General features: G+C 42.6%; 1 protein-coding gene across 6 annotated transcripts in view; it reads right to left on the bottom strand.

Annotated features, from left to right (window-relative positions):
* Positions 1-25,245, bottom strand: part of LOC124872261 (seizure 6-like protein) — a 147,900-nt gene that overhangs the window by 63,138 nt on the left and 59,517 nt on the right. For all 6 annotated transcript variants that reach the window (XM_047372038.1, XM_047372040.1, XM_047372036.1 and 3 more), the window contains exon 2: positions 7,702-8,163. In XM_047372038.1, the coding sequence (XP_047227994.1) occupies positions 7,702-8,163 (462 nt within the window). The remainder of the gene's footprint in view (positions 1-7,701; positions 8,164-25,245) is intronic.

Genomic DNA, 25,245 nt, shown 5'->3' with positions numbered 1-25,245 from the left:
AATTAACTACCTTGTTCTGTTCTTTATTGGAACACATAAAGCACTAAAGGATTTAACAACAATTTTATTGTGGAAGAGACTTTAAAATCAAATTAATTACTTTTGGCTACCTAATATTTATTCAAAATTTTGAAACTGCTATTTTTCTACAACCTACTTTCAGAAAACTTGGTACTTACTGTCTGATTGTCTTTCAGTATTTGTACTGGACCACCTTACTAAGCACCAGAAGTAAAAGTGGGTTTCTCTGTAGTAGTTATTAGTTGTCAGTGCATTACCCACAGTATAAGTTGTATCAAAGTGAGTTTGCAAAAAGAACAATAGAGAAATTCACTTAAAAGGGAAACAGATAAAGTATGTTGTTTTGTACACATTCACTTGTTGTATTTGTTCTCAACTAATTCTGCATTTCTTCATTCATAAATCTCCAGTTCATGTTCTTTGATCTGTTGTGTCTGTGTGTATGCATCTAAGTTGGAGGATGAGGGAATGGTTGAAAACTGAAGATTTAAGGTTGTTTGGTAGGGTAGAGAAGGTCCAAATGTGGAGAACATAGTTCGCCGATATTCGTGTAGTCTTAACCAACACACCCAATGTGAACTGTTACACACAACATTGGAAATGTCCTTCGTGGACCTTTCAGATTAGCAACAAAAAACTCTTATCCCATATAGACAGAAGAAAATACAGTACACAGGCTCAATCCGCCCTCCTGTTCTCAGTCAGGCATCTGTTCCATTACTTTGAAATAAAGAAACAGTACTGTGTCTGTCACCTGAGGAACACGCCTCAAGCTGCAGGTACAGCCTAGGAGGTGGACCGCTCACTCCTGTGTCCTCTGCTTTAATGGTGCTAACAAACACATCCGTTTCTATCAGAGACATGTTGAGTTTCTTTGCTAGTAGAAGTCATAATTAGAGCAGGACTGTGGAGGCTGGTAAATGTTACTGACGGCATTCATAACTTGCTCTATACTGACGTTGCTACTAGGTAACATCCTCATTCTTGCACCTGAACAAAGGATGTGTGGCTGGAGGTGACCGGCGGTGGATGAAATGAAGATACTGCTCACCTGCTAAAGTGAGGTTTGGCCCAAGGCATTTAGTGTGAAAACTTAAACATGTTACACAAGCAGAAGCCTAAAGACCAGCCAGAAGTACCACCATTCAACAAATTTAAAAGTCCCAAAATTGATATTTATACATGGGAAAATAAAAAAATAAAAAAATGAGTTAATCTATCATCATCTTAAAAAAATATAAAAATAAATGTTTTTGTTTAAATCTTTGGTAATTATTTTATAAATAGGTTTACTTTGTGGTCATGGGCTGCAGAACATCATGAATTTATTTTAACTCCACCTTACAAATCAAATAATACAGAAAAGGTGGCTGGCCTGCAGGTTAACCAATCAGATGTTAGGGTTTTCCTTAGTGAAACTTAGCAGTGTCACAGTCTGTTTTTGGTTGGATATTTGTTTAAGTTTAGTTTGGTGTTTTTGTTGTTTTAAGTATGGTTAGTTTTGAGTCCTTGTTGCTGGTGTTTTATGTTTTAGGTTCTGTCTTGCTCTGTGTTTATGGGTTTGGTGATTGTCTGTTTAGATCTGTTCCTCCATGCCCTCGTTTGTTCCTATCTGTTCACCTGCTCCCTCTGCCTCCATGTCACACCTGTTCCCTGTTTCTCTGATTACCTGCCCAATTGTTTCAGGTCCACCTTTGTCTATATTTAAGTTCGTCTTTGTCCTTTGTTTCACGCGGTGTCGTCAGGTCTTTCATGTCTTATATGTCTCTTTTGGGTTTAGTCCTTGCATCGGATCCTCCTATGTTTGGTTCTGTCTTCGAAATACTTTGTAATCAGGATCATCTTGTCACCCTGCACCTCCCCTGTAAGTAAGCTGACTCTTTAAATTAAAGAAGGACTTTTCCACTGACGCTGCTTTCTCTATGCTTGTCTGCCTTTGGTCCACCACACAAACCGCAAATTATGACAAGCAGCAGCTTAAATGACGATGTACTTTACATTAGTACATGGTGTGCTTGAAATGCTTGAAATGTATATGTATGAATTTAATTATTCCATTGAGGGAAATAATTTTTAGAACTTTAAAATATATTGAAAAGACTATTTAATTTCTCCTCCTTGAACTGCCACCTTAACGTGGTGGAGGGGTTTGAGTGCTCAAATGATCCTAGAGGCTATGTTGTCTGGGGCCTAAATGCCCCTGGTAGGGTCTCCCATGGCAAACGGGCTCTAGGTGATGGGTCAGACAAAGAGCGGTTCAAGAATCCCTCATGAGGACGAAAATATCGAGACACGTGACGTTGCCCGGTACGGCGGAGCCGGGTTCCCACCCTGGAGCCACGCCTGGGGTCGGGACCCGCCGGAGAGCGCCTGGTGGCCGGGTTGCTCCTCGCGGGACCCGGCCAGGCCAAGCCTGAATGAGAGACGCGAGGCCATCCCCCAGTGGGCCAACCACCTGCAGGGGGGACCGTGAGGGACCGGTGCAAAGAGGATTGGGTGGCGGACGAAGGTGGAGACCTCAGCAGCCCAATCCCCAGATGCTTAGGCTGGCTCTAGGGACGTGGAATGTCACCTCGCTGGGGGGGAAGGAGCCTGAGCTTGTGCGGGAGGTCGAGAGATATCGACTCCACGCACAGCGTGGGCTCTGGAACCCATCTCCTTGAGAGGGGTTGGACTCTCTTCTACTCTGGAGTGGCCCATGGGGAGATGCGGTGGGCTGGTGTTGGTTTGCTTGTTGCCCCCCAGCTCAGCCGTCTCGTGTTGGGGTTTACCCCAGTGGATGACAGGGTCGTATCCCTGCGCCTTCGGGTTGGGGATAGGTCCCTGACTGTCGTCTCGGCCTACGGGCCGAGCGGTAGTGCGGAGTATCAGGCCTTCTTGGTGTCCCTGTCGGAGGTGCTGGATAGTGCCCCTCCCCGGGACTCCATTATTCTGCTGGGGGACTTCAACGCCCACGTGGGAAACGACAGTGACACCTGTAGAGGCGTGATCGGGAGGAATGGCCTCCCCGATCTGAATCCGAGTGGTGTTTTTTTATTGGACTTCTGTGCTAGTCACGGATTTTCCATAATGAACACCATGTTCAAACATAAGGGTGTCCATCAGTGATCTTGGCACCAGGACACCCTAGGCAGAAGCTCGATGATCGACTTTGTTGTCGTATCATCAGACCTTCGGCCGCATGTTTTAGATACTCGGGTGAAGAGAGGGGCTGAGCTGTCCACTGATCACCACCTGGTGGTGAGTTGGATCCACTGGAGGAGGAGAAAGCCGGACAGACTTGGCAGGCCCAAGCGCATAGTGAGGGTCTGCTGGGAACGCCTGGCGGAGCCCTCGGCAAGGGATGTATTCAACTCCCACCTCCGGGAGAGCTTTGACCAGATCCCGGGGGATGTTGGAGACATAGAGTCTGAGTGGACCATGTTCTCCGCATCTATTGTCGATGCTGCTGCCCGTAGCTGTGGCTGTAAGGTCTGCAGTGCCTGTCGCGGCGGCAATCCCCGAACTCATTGGTGGACACCGGAAGTAAAGGACGCTGTCAAGCTGAAGAAGGAGTTCTATCGGCTGTGGTTGGCCGTGGGACTCCTGAGGCAGCTGACGGGTACCGTGAGGCCAAGCGTGCTGCGGCCCATCTGTGGCAGAGGCAAAAACACAGACCTGGGAGGAGTTCGGTGAGGCCATGGAGAAGGACTACTGGTTGGTGTCATAATTGTATTTTTGGGGTGGACCAAAAGGCAGACAAGCACGGAGAAAAGCAGGGAGTTGGTCAAAAACTCCTTTAATTTAAAGTGAGTCCACTTACATGCAGGCGAGGTTCTGGATGACAGGATAATCCTGATTACAAGGCATCTTCAAAACAGAACTTAACAGGATCCGCAGCAAGAACAAAATCCAAAGAGACATAACGACACCGCGTGGAACAAAGGACGAAGGCAAACTTAAATACAGACAAAGTTGGACAAGAAACAATAGGGCAGGTAATCAGAAGAACAGGGAACAGGTGACACAAGGAGGCTGGGAGGCAGAGGGAGCAGGTGAAACAGATTAACCAATAAGGAGAAACACAGACCCAAGCAGAACAGGAGAAAAGATTACTAGAATAAAAGTAAACAGTAACTAAATGAGGGCGAAACCTGAGTCCAAAACAGGTTCATGGGAGTTTGCCCAACTGGTTCACGTGTGTTTTGTGGACCTGGAGAAGGCCTTCGACTGTGTCTCTCGTGATGACCTGTGGGGGGTGCTCCAGGAGTATGGAATCGGGGGCCCTGTATTAGGGGCCATTCGGTCCATGTACGAGCGGAGCAGGAGTTTGGTCCACATTGCCGGCATTAAGTTGGACCTGTTCCTGGTGCATGTTGGACTCCGGCAGGGCTGCCCTTTGTCACTGGTCCTGTTCATAACTTTTATGGACAGGATTTCTAGACGCAGCCAAGGGCCGGAAGGGGTCTGGTTTGGGGACCAGTGGATTCCGTCTCTTCTTTTTGCAGATGACGTGGTCCTACTGGCCCCCTGTAGCCAAGACCTACAGCATGCGCTGTGGCGGTTCGCAGCCGAGTGTGAAGCGGCCGGGATGAAGATCAGCTCCCCAAGTCCAAGGCCATGTACTCGACCGGAAAAGGGTGGCTTGTCCTCTTCAGGTTGGAGGAGAGTTCCTGCCTCAAGTGGAGGAGTTTAAGTATCTCGGGGTCTTGTTCACGAGTAGGGGGAAAAATGGAGCGGGAGATTGACAGACGGATCGGTGCGGCTGCCGCAGTAATGGGAGCGCTGTGCCGGTCTGTTGTGGTGAAGAGAGAGCTGAGCCGAAAAGCGAAGCTCTCGATTTACCGGTCAATCTACGTTCCTACCCTCACCTATGGCCATGAACTTTGGGTCATGACCGAAAGAACGAGATCCTGGATACAAGCGGCTGAAATGAGCTTCCTCCGTAGATAGGGTGAGGAGCTCGGCCATCCGGGAGGGGCTCGGAGTAGAGCCGCTGCTCCTCCACATTGAGAGGAGCCAGTTGAGGTGGCTCGGGCATCTATACCGGATGCCTCCTGGACGCCTTCCTCGGGAGGTGTTCCAGGCACGTCCCACCGGGAGGAGGCCCAGGACACACTGGAGGGACTATGTCTCTCGGCTGGCCTGGGAACGCCTTGGGCTCCACCCGGAGGAGCTGGAGGAGGTGTCTGGGGAGAGGGACGTCTGGGCGTCTCTGCTGAGTCTGCTGCCCCCGCAACCCGGTCCCGGATAAGCGGAAGATGACGAGTACGAGTACGAGTACGAGGATCAATAAAGTCTATCCTAATTATTTATTTTAAATATATACATTTACATTTTTTTTCAAATTCTCTTATGTAACAATGTATTTCATAACTTAATAATTTGGAGATTTTTGTCACTGTTCAGGTTCCATAGAAATATTATCTAAAACTTGTTTTAAGGAAGAAAACTAAAAAATCTAAAGTATGGAGCAAAAAGAAGGATGAGGAAAGCAAGAAGACAGTAAGGAAGAATATGAAAGAAGGAGTTAAAAAGCTGTATCTATCATGTCTTGAAATGGTAAATATTAGTTAATTTTTCACTAGTTACAGAATGCCATGGGTGGGGGCCCGTTGAAGGTTATTTTGTCCCAGGCCCAGGCAGGGCTTTCAGCCGGCCAGATGACCAGTAAGTCTATTGCTGAAAGAAACCGCTCAGCAGTCTCATTGTCTTGTTATACTGTATGTGTCAAAGTGTCAAAGTATATCTATAAATGATCTGTTTTTGCTAATTCAGAAATTCTGTAAGTTTAAAATAGAATAATCTAAAATTTGTTAACTTTAAATGCTGATTAGTGTTAAACTCTGAAATGTGAAATTTAATATTATTCAATAGAGTGGACACCTTGAATATGAAACAGCTTCACCTGGAGATAGTTTTTTAAACTATGATAGTTTGTTTACATGTTTGCCTCTCTCTCTCTCTTATCTAATGACTGCAGAAGACAAAAAAATATATATATATTTTTTTTCTTAATGGCTGTCTTATACAACATGAACACACATTTACTTAAGTACTCCTGATTGGCTGATCAAGCCCACAGGACGACTCCTTCCCCAAAAGCTGCCAGCTCATATAGCTAAGTTCAGGAACTGACAGCGAGGAATGAAGAACCAACCACACAGCCAGTAAGAAGCTGCCTCACAAAGTGAGAACCAAGCCTGATAACCTTTCCAGATTTAGTTGCGAGAAATTATTTTGTTTGCATTGTACATTTTCAACATACTTTAATCTTATTTTGTGTAAATATCCTGCAAAGATTCATTTTGTTTGTTTTCCACACCACTGGCATGCTCAGCTACACGCAGTGACAATTTGTTTTCTGTATCTAAGTTCAGTTCAGTCCAGAGTGATCAAAAGGTAAACCACCAATACATAAAACAAACTGAACCAGATCCTTCCATTCTGACTAAAACAACAGCTGTTGTGCAAGATCTCCACATCTGCTGACTGAACCTAAGTCCAAATTTGTTCTGTAAGTGAGCCCAATGCCTAGTTCCAGATCAACAAAGTAGCAACTCTCTTTTCTGTTTCTTCTGGAGGGACAGTTTTTCGGTACTGATGCAATTGATGTGTCCAGGTGGTTTGGACATTTTGGATTCCTCCTTATTTTTCCCCTCTACTAAACTCTTGCCCTCAATTTGATGATATTAGTTCTCAGAATTCAAGGCTTTTGAACCCTTAATTTAAACTCCTGAGTGAGGAGTAAACTTTGATCAACATAAATAAAATTTTGAACCACAGTTCCTCAGAAAACCTTTCCTTTTTCTCCATAAAAGAAAATTGTGGAATTACCGTTGATGTCTTTTTTCTTCTTCTAGTGTTTCTTTTTATTTCATTGAATCATTAGGATTAGTGTGAATAATAATAAACAGAATCACTGATTATGTTTAGTTCATTTGACTGATGGTAAAGATATTGTAATTATCTTCAAATGTGTAGTAAAAATCATCTAATGGAACTGGTAAAGAATTCATAAGGACTTTATTTTGACAGATTGAGAGGCTGACATTGATTACTTATTTATTTTAATATAGATTAATGTAGCCGTAGAACAAGTACATTTCACAATATTTAGCAAGATATAAAAACTCGTTTTGCTCTGGAAACAAATTATCCATTAAGAAAGTGATGGACAGCAGTTTTAGAGCTAAAAAAATTAATATTTCTCTACAAATTGAGCAAAGAAGACATATCAAAAACATAGAACAATTTCAATAACAGTATTGTTTGTGAAAATGGAAAAAGCTAGCTTTCTTAAAATGATAAGAGCATAAAAAGACTTCTTAAGTTCAGAAAGGGATACTATGCAGCTTTAGAAATGCACAGTTAACCTATTATATTTCTCTTAAACTAAATTCAAATTGCATCCTCAGAGGGAAACAGAAGTAGAGGAAATGAAAGACAATTTTCTTCAAAAATATTTTCAGATACCCAAGTTATTTATTATTGCGGACTGCAAAAATCTCATTTAACTTCAAATAATGTTGTTTGTCCTGAGTCTCTTGCATGTATTTTAAGTGTGCTGGGAAAGGATGTCGAATGGTTAATAAAGAATGCATGAATGTCTGCAAACATTAGGACACAAGATTCAGCTTGAGAAAACAAACATACTTTGATTTAAACCCTTTAAAATGTTGGTTTAACCTCTAAACATACCTGATAAAGGTGTTTCGGTGTCTGTGTCTGTGTCCATGTCCAGAGTAGTGCCCATAGTGGTTATTTTAGCCTCTGGCTCAGGCGTGTTTGTCCATGTGTGAAGCAGCTGAGAGTGTGTGTCTATGGAAGGAGGTTGGCTTGGACGGCTGCCCTCTCCTGATGCTGCAGCTGATGTTGGGGACTTTACCTTTGTTGGTAATCCCTCGCTTTGATGCTCCTGGGTGTTACTTCCATGGAAGGAGTTGACGCTGAGCCCTCTGCCCAGGAGAGGGAGCAGATTCTGGGGCAGTGCAGAGGGGATGATCTCCCCTTTCTTGGACACGAGACGTCCTTTTTGGGCCAGCACTGAGTGTAGTAAACCTCCTGCTGCAAGGCTGGAAGTTTTGCCTTTTGTGCTGTCTTCCCTTGTGCTCCCCGTTGTCACCATTGGAGACTGAATAGAGGGGGGGACTGTGGGGATGTCTTTATCAGAGAAGAAAGGAAAACAAGGCAAAAATCACTACGAGATGGCAAGACAGGAAAGAAATAAAGTATCTAGCAACAAAAGTCTGATCTGTCCTTTGCTCTTATAAGAACTGAGCTTACAGCTGGAATCTTGTCACGCACTGACATGTAACAACAAGCAAGCTTCAATGTGTTTTCTTAGGTTTTTAAATGATAGACCAAGACAAAACAGTGTTAAGTAGAAGGAAATTTTACATGGTTCTCCAAGATTTTATAAATGAAAAAATGAGAAGTGTGGCATGCATTTGAATTAAGCCCCATTTAATTGGATGCCACTAAATAAAATGCAGAAGTCACCCAATTAGTAAATTGACTCGTCTTTGTGTAAATTAACCTCAGTATAAATTCACCTGTTCTGTGAAGGCCTCAGAGGATTGTTTGAGAACCTTAGAGAACAAACAGCATTAAGAAGACCAAGAAATGCAGCAAACAAGTCAGGAAAAAAGTTGTGCAGATCCTTAAAGTATGGATAGGTTATAAAACATTATCCCAAGATTTTAATGTTTAACAGAGCTATGTTCAGTCCATCATCTGAAAATGGTAAAGGCAATGGCACAACTGCAAACCTACCAATACATGACTGTCCACCTGAAGTGACAGGTCAGGTAAGGAGAACATTAATCAGAGATGCAACTAAGAGACCCATGATAACACTGGAGGAGCTGCAGGGTTTCACAGCTTATGTGGGACATTTTGTTAACAGGACAATTAGTCAGACATTCCACAAATTTGGTCTTTTTAAGAGAATGGCAAGAAGAAAGGCATGTTTGAAGAAAAGCCATAAGATGTTCTATTTGTAGTTCAGCACAAGCCATGCAGGAAACACAGCAAACAGCGTAAGAAAGTGCTTAAATCAAATAACACATAAAACGTTTTGGTCCATATTCAGGTCCTTCTCAAAACATTAGCATATTGTGATAAAGTTCATTATTTTCCATAATGTCATGATGAAAATTTAACATTCATATATTTTAGATTCATTGCACACTAACTGAAATATTTCAGGTCTTTTATTGTTTTAATACGGATGATTTTGGCATACAGCTCATGAAAACCCAAAATTCCTATCTCACAGAATTAGCATATTTCAATAAAAGAAAAGTGTTTTTAATACAAAAAACGTCAACCTTCAAATAATCATGTACAGTTATGCACTCAATACTTGGTCGGGAATCCTTTTGCAGAAATGACTGCTTCAATGCGGCGTGGCATGGAGGCAATCAACCTGTGGCACTGCTGAGGTCTTATGGAGGCCCAGGATGCTTCGATAGCGGCCTTTAGCTCATCCAGAGTATTGGGTCTTGAGTCTCTCAACGTTCTCTTCACAATATCCCACAGATTCTCTAGGGGGTTCAGGTCAGGAGAATTGGCAGGCCAATTGAGCACAGTGATACCATGGTCAGTAAACCATTTACCAGTGGTTTTGGCACTGTGAGCAGGTGCCAGGTCGTGCTGAAAAATGAAATCTTCATCTCCATAAAGCTTTTCAGCAGATGGAAGCATGAAGTGCTCCAAAATCTCCTGATAGCTAGCTGCATTGACCCTGCCCTTGATAAAACACAGTGGACCAACACCAGCAGCTGACATGGCACCCCAGACCATCACTGACTGTGGGTACTTGACACTGGACTTCTGGCATTTTGGCATTTCCTTCTCCCCAGTCTTCCTCCAGACTCTGGCACCTTGATTTCCGAATGACATGCAGAATTTGCTTTCATCCGAAAAAAGTACTTTGGACCACTGAGCAACAGTCCAGTGCTGCTTCTCTGTAGCCCAGGTCAGGCGCTTCTGCCGCTGTTTCGGGTTCAAAAGTGGCTTGACCTGGGGAATGCGGCACTTGTAGCCCATTTCCTGCACACGCCTGTGCACGGTGGCTCTGGATGTTTCTACTCCAGACTCAGTCCACTGCTTCCGCAGGTCCCCCAAGATCTGGAATCGGCCCTTCTCCACAATCTGCCTCAGGGTCCGGTCACCTCTTCTCGTTGTGCAGCGTTTTCTGCCATACTTTTTCCTTCCCACAGACTTCCCACTGAGGTGCCTTGATACAGCACTCTGGGAACAGGCTATTCGTTCAGAAATTTATTTCGGTGTCTTACCCTCTTGCTTGAGGGTGTCAATAGTGGCCTTCTGGACAGCAGTCAGGTCGGCAGTCTTACCCATGATTGGAGTTTTGAGTGATGAACCAGGCTGGGAGTTTTAAAGGCCTCAGGAATCTTTTGCAGGTGTTTAGAGTTAACTCGTTGATTCAGATGATTAGGTTCATAGCTCGTTTAGAGACCCTTTTAATGATATGCTAATTTTGTGAGATAGGAATTTTGGGTTTTCATGAGCTGTATGCCAAAATCATCCGTATTAAGACAATAAAAGACTTGAAATATTTCAGTTAGTGTGCAATGAATCTAAAATATATGAATGTTAAATTTTCATCATGACATTATGGAAAATAATTAACTTTATCACAATATGCTAATATTTTGAGAAGGACCTGTATATATGGCATAAATCTGGCACAACCCATCACCCTTAACACATCCATTCCCATAGTCAGAACATAATGGTGGCATCACACTGATGGGAATGTCTTTCTTCAGAATGGACAGGGAAGCTGGTCAGAGATAATATGAAGATGAGCCAAATACAAGGCAATAGAAGATACAAATCCTGTTAGAGACTGCAAAAGACTTGAGACTCGGGTAGAGGTTAACTTTTCAGCATGGAATTTACCCCTAACATAAATCAGAGTTACACTAAAATAGGTTACAGCAGAGCATTCTTTATTAGAATGACAAAGTTCAAGTCTAGATCACAATCTAACTGAGAATCTGTGGCAGAAGCATCGAATCGATCTAAACTCGAGCAATATTGCAAAGAAGAATGGGCAAAAATTTCAGTTTGTCCAAAGCTGGTAGAGGCATATCCCATAAGACTTGCAACTGTAACTGCAACAAAACTATTAACTCAAGGGGCTAAATACAACTGCACACCACATGTTTCAGGTTTTTATTTGTGACAACCAGGTACAGTTTTTTTCTTTAATTTCCCAATAATATGTCTATTTATTTTGATCTGTCACATAAAAACCAATCAAATACATTAAAGTTTGTGGCGGTAAGATGACAAAATGTCAAAAAGTTCAAGGGGGATGAATTATTTTCCATGGCGCTATATATAAACGGCACAGTCAAAGTCCAGCTGAGCTTAACTCCACATTCAATAAACACAAAATACTGATAATACACACAGATAGACACACACAGCTCAGCACAGAGACTGGGCAGCTGAGCATGACAGGAGTCAACCCTACATGTGGGAGGAAGAAGGTGAAAAAAAAAAAAGGAAAATAAATGCATAGACAGGGAAACCACTCTGCCGTGCATTCTAAAATGCCATCTCCAGCAGCTTGGTTCAAAAACAGCACACAGCAGCATTTACACACACAAGGCTGCATGTACGCATTCACACATACCCCATGTCATCCTCCTCACCCCCACAACAACAAAGAGCAGGCTTGCTTAGGCTGTAGAAAAGCTTTAAAAAGCTTGGAGTCCTCAAGTTTTATGCAATTTATAAACTTATGGAACAAATACATTAGAACTAGTAGGAGCTCTGCCCCTGTCATTTAGAAATAGATACAAGGATATAATGTTTTTGTGTTGTCAACAAGAGTTTTTTTTCTGATCCATCCTCTGATCCTACAGACAGCACTGGACAAAGAACCATTGCTATGATTGAAGACTGATGATTCTAATAACCCCATAAACTGTTGGGTATCTGTCCTGTGTTTCAGTTGCATAGGAAGATATGCTGCCTTAGATAGATAGCATTGCCTTCCAACGTATTTAACAGTTTTACAGCGTATATAACGTGATCCTCATGTAAGGCAACCAGAAGCAGATTTTTGTCACACCTCTCACATGGCATGTATTCCACACCACACGCCAGCCACAAATACAGAATTTGTACAACTGCTACTTTAGATACCTTAGATTTCAGCCCCTTGATCCCAATACACACGCACTATTTGAACATGTGTGCATTAGAAGTGACACATACCTTACAAATGTGACAGGATTTGATGTTAGATAAAATCCACTTCATTTCCACGTGTACACCCACATAACATGATTATTCAGTACACCATCATAGATTGGAAACAGTGTGACAGCAGTTTAAGATTTGTACAGCAGTGGTGCCACTTGTGCACTCTTTTTGAATTGCTAAACCAATGCATGAAAGAGTGACCAGTTGTAGTTTGGATGCCGACCACATCCAAATGCCAAAATTAAAAAAGAAAGTAATTCTATAATATATAATATAATGTTCTGATTGGATGAAACAACAGAATCAGAACTGGTTCAACAGCAAAGGTTATTTGCAGTGTAAGTGATTTGCTTATACAGTACAGTGAATGATTAGTATGACTAATTTATCAGTTTATAAGTTCATTTTACATGCCTAATAAAGAAACATAAAATCTTCCAGCATTCTAAAAAGGTTCTCCAATTTTCACACTGTTTCCTATCTTGCAATGTGTACCAGAGGTGGGCATAAGCGGTTGTAATCCCCACTTCAATAAAAATGACCGCCCCCACCCTCACCCCTGCTTTTTGTTCCAAAATAATCCAGACAACATTTAAAAATTATATTTTTATCATTATTTTTGCTTTTTAATAATTGTTAGGGTAGTTGGAGTCAGTGCCTTTGCTATACCTCCCCGCAATTGTTTCCTGGGCATGTCCAGCTGGAAAGGCATTAAGACTATTTTCTCAGTCTCCAATTAATCTTGACCCAAGAAAACTTGAGGCTGGTAAATCCTGAGCCTGCTGTAACTATATCCTATAAGATGTTTGTGTGGTGGCAATTAGATGATACTCTACAGGCTGATAAGAAAGATTTCCTGTAATAATTACACTCTTTTATCATTTTTAACTCAGTTGTGTAATTCAGTCATACAGTGAGGCTGATGACTGAAACTGATCGAAACTGTCCTGCATGGATGTAAAATTGATCGATCTTTTCTTTTCAGTCTCTAAATGAAGCATCACTGATGGTCTATGTATATACACCTTTGCATATTTGGACATACAGTATAATATTTCAATATAACCTTTCAGAAAGTGAAACTCTTATATTATGTAGTTTTATTACACATAAAGTGAATATATATATAAAGCCTTTTGTTCTTGTAATTTTTATTATGTTATGTCTGCAGAGCTGTGTGGAGGATGGTGTGGGGGCGATTGTGGCAACAGTCTCTCATTCAGGCTCGGTCCAGCTGGGTTCCGTGAGGAGTAACCCGACCACCAGGCGCTCACCGATGAGTCCCAACCCCAGGCCTGGCTCCACGGTGGGACCCTGGCTCCATTGTACCGTGTACGGGATGTACACGGTACCTCGGCGCCTCGTTATAATAGTCCTCATGAAGGCATCTGAATTGCTCTTTGTCTGACCCGTCACCCAGAGCCTGTTTGCTTTAGGAGACCCTACCAGGGGCATTTAATGATTATTATTATTATTGTATTGTGTTATTATTGTATTGTATTGTATTGTATTGTATTGTATTGTATATTGTATTATTGTATAATAATTCCACCTTATCAAGAAACTGCTCGAATACATCATTAAAAACTCAAAATGTCTATGACATTGGTGTCTATAAAGAAAATAAACAAACTGCTGACTAGAATTTATTTCCTAGCAGTTTGATTCAGACGACAGAAAGCAATTTACAAAATCTTGACTGGGCCCATCTCATCCATTTTTATCTTTAATGCCAGCTTTCCCTTTTTCCTGAAAAATGAGATCTCAGACCACCTACTATTGTAACTAACAAGCAGATTTAATGCTAATTTAATTTATCCTTTGCAAGCTCACAGAGCACGCAAAGCACTGAACATTTTATTTTCCTAAAACATCAAAATGTTTTAAACAAATACAAGTAGAAGATTTTGTGCTTTCACAGTATTGATTACAAATGTTTTTGGACTAAGAATTATTATCCATTCCATGTTTCAAAAAGGGATTTTTCGACAATTACTTTTACAAGCACACAACCCTACAGGGAATGCTGTGTTAGCTTTTCAAGAGAATGTGATAAAAAAAAAAACAATCGCTACAGAATCACTACACTTTCCCACTCTGGGTAAGCTGACCCTGTCAGGCTGCTTGTGACAGTTTGCTGCTTGAACACTACCTTCCTGGACTCATTTGCTTTATAGTGCTGACAGTATTTTCTAGAAAGCTATTGGAGGCTGACAATCCTTTGTCCTTAATTGGTCTCCTATGTGAGTGCATTTGCATTTACTGTGCCTTTGTTTTGCTGTTGCACTCGTCCGAATTACTTTATTTATAGCAATATTTCTGCCTTTGAACCATTCTAACAAAGATGCGTAATTAGAGGGACACAGAACTAGGCAGCACCGGATGGAGAGGTTGTTTAGACACAATAAAAATGAGCTTTTAATGTGGTTTTAATATTGTAACGTGCTGAGGAAACAAAACAAATGATGCTGAACATCAATAGACAGCAAAAAGACGAATGTCACTGCCTTCTCTGTGATATCTGTGGGGCAAAAATTAAGTTTACTGAATGTAAGATTCGTTTTTCTGTTCAGACTAACACATTTATAAGCTTCAGGATGAAACTTCATCGTGCATTTAAAGAATTGTGAGGCATGTGTCAGTTAATCATGTAGCTGAGGTGGAACATGAGTAACTGGGTTCAGTCGTCTTATGAATAATCAAAACCCAGATGCTGTGCAGCCCCATGATGGACAGACAACAGGGTTAGAGGTTAGATTTAATTTGAGTTTTTAACATTAAGTTGAGCACAGATTGGTGAAGGGAATAAAACAATAGCCATGCTGATGACAAATGACATTGAGGCTGTTTCTGAGCTCTGTTTGACAGAAATGACATTAGGTGTTGGGAAAGCAAATGTTGTGGGGCATTCAGCTTCCTCAAAGGACTGTCAATCAAAAGGTACAGAAACAATGATCAGACAAGTTTGAAATCTTGTTTCAAACTTTTCAATCTTATTAAAATTGTTTTGTAAAAGCTCAAAAGTGATTTCATTGATCACAGTCAAGAAACTGTGCGGTCTGCAGATTTAGTACACATCACATGAAAGTAGCAGCAGCAAAAGCAACAAATCTGACAAATTAGGCACTGATATAAATGCTGAGAAAAAAAAAAGCCTTTTCTTCATACAAATGAATTAAAGAAAGCTCCACTCACCACCTTAAATATTTTAAACTAACCTTACTGCATTTATACACTCCATGTTGTTTAGTTTTAATTTTTTTTATTGAAACTTTTTAAGTATAACCGTCCAGCTTGTACAATTAATAAAAAGATACAGATCCGTTACAGTGGCACACAAACCCAAGAAAACATACGGTGTCACTCACGAGTCCTTCTGCATCATCATTCTACAGATCATTTAGCTTTTATCTGCATTTTTGAACAGATGAAATTGTCCATTGACACAGAATCTCAACTTTTCCAATGTGAAAAAAAATTTCACAAAATATTGGCAAAACCCAAAAACCGTTGAAACTGTTTGCGTGAGTCAGAAGTGGGCCACTCGAGTACAGCCTTTATCTTGTCTGGGTCTGAACGAACCTGCCCACCCTCTAGGATGAATCTCACATTTTTCAGCTTTTACACATAAATGTTTCTCTAGGAGGCGTTGAAGGACCAGGCGGACATGTTATTGATGCTCTGAGAGGTTTTTGAGTAAATGAGGATGTCATCTAAATACACAAAGACGAAACGATCGATGAAGTCCCTCAGGACATCATTCACAAGGGCCTGAAACACGGCCGGGGTGCTACAGAGGCCGAAAGGCATAACAAGATACTCAAAATGTCCCAAGGGGGTCTTAAAAGCTGTCTTCCATTCGTCCCCCTGGCGGATTCGGACAAGATGGTAAGCATTTCGGAGGTCTAGTTTGGATAATATGGTTGCATCTTGTACAGGTTCGAATGCGGAAGAGATGGAAGGAAGAGGATATTTGTTCGTTATTAGTCAATGCATGGACGAAGGGATCCATCTTTTTTCCCCACAAAGAAAAATCCCGCCCCTAGAGGAGACGATGAGGGACGAATGATGCCTGCAGCTAGGGACTCAGTGATATATTTTTCGAGGGTTTGTAGTTCTGGGCGTGAGATATTATAAAGTCAACTGGAGGGCAGAGGAGCCTCAGAGAGAAGGTCAATGGTGCAGTCGTATGGCTTGTGAGGGGGTAAGGAAAGAGCCTTAGTGTTACTGAAGACCTGTTTAAACCTATATACTCCTCAGGAACTGAAGTTAAGTCTGGGTACTCTGCTGCTCCAGGATCAGGTTCGGGTTGTTTGGGCAGAACGGCTGAATGTAGACAGGATGAATGGCAGTTAGTGGACCAGGAACTTATTTGACAGTTAGACCAATTAAGGAGTGGATTTTGTTTCTGGAGCCAGGGAAAACCTAAGACTAGGGGGTTCTGAGAAATAGGAAACACAAAGAAGGATATCAGTTCACGATGATTGCCGGAGATGATTAATTCTAAAGGCTTGGTCTTGTGTGTGATGTGTTGAAGGTTCTTACCTTCAATGGCAGAAACCAGGTGAGGGAAAGGAAGGAGTTCTGTATCGATCTGAGCCTGCTTCACCAAGCGTTGGTCGATTAAATTCTGCTCACTTCCTGAGTCAATGAGAGCAGATAAGTGGAGTGAATCCTGGGAGAACAAGATGGTAGCTGGTATGGTGAATCTGTTACTGGTAGGGGTGAATTGGTGGTTCATCAGGTTCCCCTTTACAACTGGCGGACCTTCTCTTTTGGTCGTACTGGACACGAGGTGATGAAGTGTCCGTGTGTGCCACAGTAAACACTGCTTGGATTCCATTCTTCGTTGACATTCCTCTGAGGAGAGCTGAGTTTGACCAATTTGCATGGGTTCTGGGGAAGGTGTAAGTGGTTCAGGGCGAGGTGCTTCAGCTGAGCTCAGTGGTGCCTGTGATCTCACAGCAGACCTTTCAAAACATGACCTTCTTCTATCTCTCAATCTATTATCAATTCGAGTAGCTAAAGCTTTTAATTCATTTTGAGTTTTGGGTTCATCTAACAAAACTAACTCATCCTTCAAAGATTCGTCAAGGGACTGGAAAAAGGCGGCTTTAAGAGCGCAGGTGTCCCAACCTGATGCGGCTGCTAGAGTACAAAATTCTATAGAAAACTCTGAAATTGGTTTATTTCTTTGTTTTAACGCCCACAAGCGGCGGGCTGTATTGGTCTGGTCTAATTCGGTGTCAAGTCAGCTTGAACTCACTTATAAAATCATTATAAGTACAGCCGAAGCGGTTATGATTGGTAAAGCAAGCCTCAGCCCATCTTAATGCCTTTCCAGTCAGGAGTCCTAAAATAAAGGAGATTTTAACATCGTCATGGGGAAAGGATTGTGGAGAACAATTAAACACTAGGGAGCACTGTAGGAGGAAACCACCAACCTCACCGGAAAACGTCGCCGGGTTGGGGGAAATGACATCACGGGAATGAGGAAGTTGCTGTGAGACGGCAGACTCAGCGGCGCCTCTGGTGCAACGGGGCTTAGGCTGTTCAGAGCATGCTGGAGTAATGAGGACATCTGTTCAATCTGTTGGTTGATGTGGCGTTGTTCCAGGAGAGATCGAAGTGAGGTTCCATGTGACTGGATCTGGAGGCTATGATCTGAAAGAGTCCTCCTGAGTGTATCTGCTGGGTCAGAGTGGCCTGAGTGTTCTATCATCGTTTTTCTAGCTGCTTTGACCCACATTCAGAAATACACTCAGGAAACAGGAAAGGTTTAACAAATTTATTATGAAATATAATTGAATGCTGGAGAACCAGGAACTCGCACTGTATGGAGATGATCAATGGTAAGTGGCAGAAAATATTGTGGGTTGTTGATCTTGAAATATTGTTGCTTACAGAGGATGATTTGGAGATCCGCCAGGGGGAAGAGGAGAAGAAAGATGGATGGAAACACCGGGAGCATGTCGGGTAAGTGAATGGTCCAGGTAATCCCGTCTTACTTGCACTTGAGGTTGAGGTGGCACCAGGTGGGTAGTCTTGGTGGGGAGCACGGTGGAGGGTGAGCCAGGTTCGATCACAGGAAGCCAGAGGAGCCAAGAAACCCGAATGCAGCCAACTGAAAAGACAATCCGTGGAGTTCTCTTGTAAAGAGAGAGTCTGGGTTTTCTGCACAAGCAGACTGGATACAGAAACTCTGAACTGGAGGTAAACTGAGAAGGAGGACACGAGAAGGTAAGTACTCAGAAAAGATCACAAAGATATTTGTTTTGGCCAGCTAGAGTTACCACCGCAGGTTATCACTCAGGCACTGGAGTGTTGGCAGCGTAGGTTCTTAAGCTTCTCTCCTGAGGAGGCTGATGGAGAAAACCTGTGGACTCAGCTCCTACCGTGCGTCTGGTGCCATCTAGAGGTTGGATGGGGTTAGAAGCGGGCAAAACAGGTGAACAGAAAGAAACTCCCAGAACTCCGACAGTATTGTCATGTTGATTAAGTTAATCCTGCCCAGGAAAGATATGGGAAGCTTCATCCAACTAGCTGTTGTCTCCTTTATATGTTTAATTAATGGAGTAACATTTTCCACATAAAGGTGGCTGATCCTAGGCGTAACTTTAACACCCAAATAAGTGAGTCCCTCAGGGGGTCATCTGAATGGAATTTGATGAAAATTGAGATAATGGATTATATTAATTAGACGTCTAGTGTTATTCGAAGAAGAGCGACCTTTAATTAAACCAGTTTGATCAGCATTGATAATGTCAGTCACTACAAGCTCTAATCGGTTGGCCATGATATTGGAGAGTATTTTCAAATCAACTCCAAGAAAGCTGATTGGCCGATATGAGGAACATTGTTCAAGATCCTTGTCCTTTTTAGGAATAATGACTATGCGCAATATACATGGATTTAGGGAGCTCCCCTTCTTCAAAAGACTTATTAAAAACACGAAGTAAAATACTGTTGATTTTACCATTTAAGATTTTGTAGAACTCAGCACAGAATTTGTCTGCTTCTGGGGATTTATCTAATTGTAGTGATGAGATTGCTTTATTTATTTCTATCAAAGTAATAGGCCCTTCTAGCAGTTTGGCTCCTTCGTCTGACAATTTGGGCATTACTAGATTGTTCAGGAAGTGACCCTGGGCGAGTTTATGAGTGTCTGTTTCTGAGCTGTGAAAGTAGAATGTGTAATTTTTAGTATTGGGGTTCATATGCCACCAAGTTCCAAGAGATCAAACACATCAATCAGATTTAATATGACCCAATTGATGGGCTAGAGCAGGGGTCGGGAACCTTTTTGACTGAGAGAGCCATGAAAGGTAAATATTTGGAAATGTATTTCAGTAAGAGCCATATAACATATTTCAAGACTGAATTCAACTAAATGTGAGTATAATAAGCCTGTGAATTTATTCTTTTAAATCAGGGGAAGGGAACCTTTTTGACTCAGAGTTATTTAAAATTGAAATAATGTTGTTATAATATCATTAATGCAACTTCTGGTGCTGCATGGATTTGCTGATGGCTTTGTAGTCTGGTTGGTACTTGGTGAGGTTGAGCTTCATGCAAGCGTTGAGGCTTTCATCTGTTAAACATGATCGTAGGTTGGACTTGATGTTTTTAAGATGTGAGAATGACTGCTCACATGCATACGTAGATCCAAACATGGTCAACGCAGCAATACTCACATGCTGCAGTGTGTGGTATGTGACAGGAAGCGCGTTCCAAGTTTTGATAATCAGCTGGTCTTCGGGTTGAAGATTTTTCATTTCTGTCCACATGTGCTTGCTCACCCACTCTGCTTTCTGTCGTGCGATTCTTTCCAAATCTTCATTCAGTGACTTGAACTTATTCACTCACATGTCTGAGGCCTTCAGGTCAGCCACTTCTGCTTCAAAATCTCTGACGGAGACACCAGGAATGTAACTCAGGTCGGCTGTGTTTAGTGAACACTCATTTGGATGGGTGATGAACTTAAAAAGACGAGTGTGCTTACGAAATTCTCCAAAGCGTCCTTTGAACGACTGTAGGAGACTGGATGTGAAGCCAGCTAGCTGGTGGAGATCAAAGTTTTGAGTGGGCTCACTTGCTGTGAATGCATCTTTAAATTGTCTCAGTTTTTCAAAATGTAGTAAACGACCTGTTTCAAGATCCATGATAAAGAGCTCCAGCTTGTTTTCAAAAGCAAACACGGCTTGTTGAAGGGATAACACTGTATTTCCGATACCTTGCATTTTAACGTTGAGGTGATTCAGATGTTCAGTCATATCCACGAGATAGTAAAACTTGAGGAGCCACCTTAGTTTCGGCTAGCTCAGGATGCTCGATGCCTTTCATCTCAAGGAAAGTCCGGATTTTGTTCAGGCAAGCCGCAAAACGTCCAAGCACCTTCCTTCTTGATAACCAATGCACATTGCTGTGCAAAAGTAGACTGTGATAGTTACTTCCAACTTCATCTAGCAGTGTTTTAAACTGGCGATCAGTTAAGGCTCGGGCAACAATAAAGTTGATCACACGAATGACCAGCAAAATCACTTCGCCAAGCTGCCCGTCACACATCTGAAGTGCCTCCTGGTGTAGAATGCAGTAGAAACTTAGGATGGGTCTATTTTCATGTTCACGGAGAAGTGCCACAAATCCTTTGTTTTTCCCCACCATACACAGAGCACCATAAGTACACACTGAGAAAAGTTTACCCATATGTAGATTTTTGTCTTGAGCAAACTCCATCAGACTTGAATAAATCCTCACCTCTTGTGGACCCTTTTATTGGCAGAACAGCAAGACTTTCTTCGCACACTTTGTCACCAGCAGCATATCTTGCAATCACACTGAACTGCGACAAATGGCTTACGTCTATTGACTCATCCAAAGCCAGAGAAAAGAAAGGCGCTGCATATATGTCCTTCACTTGCATTTCCTCCACTTGGTTTGCCATCATGATGGTATGATCGTGAACAGTTCTTGCCGAAAGAGGCATGTCTTGTATCTGTTTGATTATCTCGTCTTTGTTCGGAAGTTCATCAAAACGTTTATTGGCTACATCCAGAATGGTTTTCCGTTCCTCACTATTGCTAAAGATCCGGCAAAGCTAGCGGAATTATAGTCACCTTGCCGGGTCCACAGGCGGAGTTGCTGCTGGCTAGCTTGCACCCTGCTCAGTAGCTCTTGGCACACTTTCTTTCTGCTGTCTCCCGCAGGGTATTTTGATGCAAAGGTAGCATGGCGTGTGTCGAAGTGCCACTTTACATTCAACCGTTTCATCGATGCAATTTTTTCATTGCAAATTAGACACACCGCAGAACCTGCTCTCTCCACAAAGGCGAATTGTTCGGTCCAGACCTGAACAGGACATGAGCAGTGGAAAATCGATGGATGGATTAAAAAGTGAGAATTTATTATGTTTTTTCTGTGAGCCAGATGAAATTCTCAAAAGAGCCACACCTGGCTCGCGAGCCATACGTTCCCGACCCCTGGGCTAGAGGGCTGCAGTGTGTGGGGTGGGGGGTTTGTGTCCTCTTCTTGGATGTAGGGTCACCGGCATTTGTATTGGCTGAGCGGCGGTAGTAGAGCTGAGCTGGATAATGTTTCTACCTGGGCTATCATTGCAGTGGCAGTGATGTGGTGTGTCTGTGTGGTTGCGGGGGCATGGTGGGGGACGCCGGCCCTGAGTGCTTGCCGATGGCCGGGGACCTCTTGCCGGGTGAGTTTGTCCCATCTTGATGTGAAGTCTGGGGTTCCGTTGTGGGCTCGGTGCTCGATAGTGTCTGCTCTACTGTGCCTGTGGACGGGGGCTGGGGTCGCATTGCGCAGGGCCCTTGCCTTGCCGTCGTGGTGCGCTGTGTGGTGGGTGCGGGACGTGGCGGCGGTGCTTCGTCGGCTTTTTGGGGATGAAGCTCACCTGTGGGGCTGTGCCCATGTGCTGTGGGGAGGGGATTCATGGCGTTTGGGTTCGGGGGCATGTGTTTGATATCTGTGTCCTGGTTGGGGGTGGCCCTGTGGAGAAATTCATGCTGGGGTTCATTGGGGGTGGTGGGGCTCATGGGGTTGGGATCCTCTGTCCTCTGCTTGGGAAGTGATATGTCCCGAGGTCTCGGGTCTTTGGGTCCATGGCTGGATCTGCTCGGGCGTAGACGGCTGCCAGTGGGGGCTGTGGGCTCGTCGCTATAGCTCCCTGGGGCTTCTGCATTGTGGCTGCTGGGTGGTTCCCCTGGGATTCTCCCTGCTCTTCTCTGGAGGGGTTGCGGTAGTCCCGGAGGTGGTTCTCCTGGGGTTCCTGTGCTCTGGGCGGCCTTTGGATGTCTGTGGCTCGGATCTCCTCCGTATCTGTCCTGGGTCCAGGGGGCAGGTCTGTGGCTCCTCACACTCACAACTGCATATTTTTATGGAGAAACCTTGTATACACAAGCACGCTCGCACTCAGACCCACAGGTGTATAGATTCAGGTGTTAACAGATACACAAATGTTCTATGTTGAGCTGCATTTACCACTAAATACATCTTGGATTGATAAGTACTGTGCACTTTTCATTACAAAAACTGGTAATATGAACATTTCTGCAAGTGTTGAAGCAAGCAGGGTGTTATCTTGTATTCTCTTCATCCTTCTTTCTTTCCTCCATTCCTTTCTCCTTCTCTCCTCATTTGCTTTTTGCCCCACCTTTCTCTCTTTTGTGCTTATTATTTTTTTCCTTTTCATTTCTGTCTGTCCATAACAACTGAAATAATCCTAAAGCAGCTTCTAATAAAGTTTCTTTTTATAAATATCAAGCAGAGCTTCAAAGCATTAGCTGTAATGCTCCACTTGTGAAAGTAAATCTATTGGGCTTTTTCTTGCCACTCAGACAACAATTCTGAGAGCTACTCTGCCGGAGAGGCAGAGTAAAAAAAAAAAATATATATATATATATAACCCTATTTGTTCTTGACTTATTATGGGGCAGGTTCCTGTCAATAGGGAAAAGGCTGCAGTTAAAATCCTTCCCTAATAACAGTCCATGTCTGCAATATTATCAAGAAGGAAGGCAAAAAATTCCTCGTTATGAGCGTTGGGCGTATAAATATATCCAAGTAAAACTGTTTCCCCATATAAATCACCAAAATAATTCTACCTTCTGTATCGCTATAACAGTGTTTCAAAACAAAGGGTATGTATATTAATGTAATTACCCCCCTTTTGTTTATGGAATATGTTGAAAAATAAATCTGGCCGACCCACCAGGTTTTCTAGACTTTCTATGTTCCTAATCACTCAAGTGTGTTTCTTGAAGAAATGCAATCTGTATGTTATCCCTTTTTAGACAGTTTAAGACAGCCGTTTTCTTTATAACATTATTTGAGCCCTTACTATTCCATGTGCAAACCTTGATATTCATTCATATTTAAGATTTAGTATGTGACATATACTGAAAGTTACCTCATACAACAGTCTGGACCTGACATTTATCATAAAACCAAGCTGGACAATAAATAAGAAAAGAACATAATCCAAGCAAAAAATCAACCAAAGCTTGGATTTCAGAACCAACCTACTTTAACCAGAGTAAAAAACTAAAACACAAACCCTATCATCTAGCTGAGCTCTAAAGCTTAGAGAGGTCAAGAACACCATGACCAGTCTCCCCATATCGATAATTACATTAGAATCCTGCCAGAACAATAACAGTCACATTAACCAGAATACAATTTAAATGAAGTCTGCTTTTCCAGTCCTTTTCAAATATGAACCAAGAGTTATAATAATAGTACAGTTTGGATACTACGCCTTAAGTCAAACAGAACATCTGCCTCCTGCATTGTGATCACAGATTACCTGAATGCTAAGGTGATAGGAGTCCAGTCACTGAGAAGCCAGGAGCATCCCAATATAATCATTAACTTCTTTCATTGTAGAGAGAGATATCGGTCTTCCGTTTGGAGAAAAAACGTTTCTCACTGCAGGATACAGGAACACATATTTAATATCTGCATCACGCAGTCTCCTGCATGCATTTGCCGATGCCCGTCTGTGCTTCATAACCTCAGCTGAGAAGTCCTGATAGAAGGACACTTCGTGGTCACCCAGCTTAACAATGCCTTTGTTTCTTGCTGCGTACAAGATCTTCTGTTTATTCACATAATTATGTAGCCTCACCAACACTGCTCATGCGCTGCTCCCCACCAGGTCTGGTTGGAGGACCAATGCGGTGTGCCCGTTCAATCTTCATCTGTTCCTCTCGCATTCCCAGGACCTCAGGGATCCATTTCTCAAAAAAGGTGACCGGATCCTTGCCCTCAATGCGCTCTCTCAGTCCAATTATTCTTATGTTTTTCTGGCGACTCTGATTTTCATAATTATCCATCCTTTCCAGTACTTTTTTGAGTGCTGTCTCAATTCAATTCAATTCAATTTCAATTCAAAAATACTTTATTAATCCCAAAGGGAAATTAAATGTTGTTGTAGCTCATTATGAAGGTTTCTTCAAAGAGCCGTTGTAGATGCTGATGGCTGTGGGCAGGAAGAATCTCCTATAGCGCTCCGTCTTACAACAGATCTGAAGAAGCCTGTGATTGAAGACACTGTTGTTGTAGGACAGTCTCATGAAGAGGATGCTCAGGGTTCTCCATAATGTTCTTCATTTTATGAAGAATCCATCTTTCCACAATGATCTCCAGAGGTTCCAGAGGAGTCCCCAGAACAGAGCCAGCCTTCTTTATCAGCTTGTTGAGCTTTTTTAAGTCCCTGGTTCTGATGCTGCTTCCCCAGCAGATGATGGTAGAAGAGATCACACTCTCCACAACAGACTTATAGAAGATATGCAGCATCTTGCTGCAAACACCAAAGGACCTAAGCTTCCTCAAGAAGTACAGTCTGCTCTGTCCCTTCTTGTAGATGGCTTCACAGTTGCATCTCCACTCTAGTCTGCCGTCCAGGTGAACACCGAGGTATTTATACTCCTCCACCACTTCCACCTCTTCTCCCATGATGGAAATAGTGTCTGACCTATTCCTGTT

This window comes from Girardinichthys multiradiatus, chromosome 8 (genome assembly GCF_021462225.1).
Source record: "Girardinichthys multiradiatus isolate DD_20200921_A chromosome 8, DD_fGirMul_XY1, whole genome shotgun sequence".
Classification (NCBI taxonomy): Eukaryota; Metazoa; Chordata; class Actinopteri; order Cyprinodontiformes; family Goodeidae; genus Girardinichthys; species Girardinichthys multiradiatus.
This window is presented reverse-complemented; position numbering and strand designations above follow the sequence as displayed.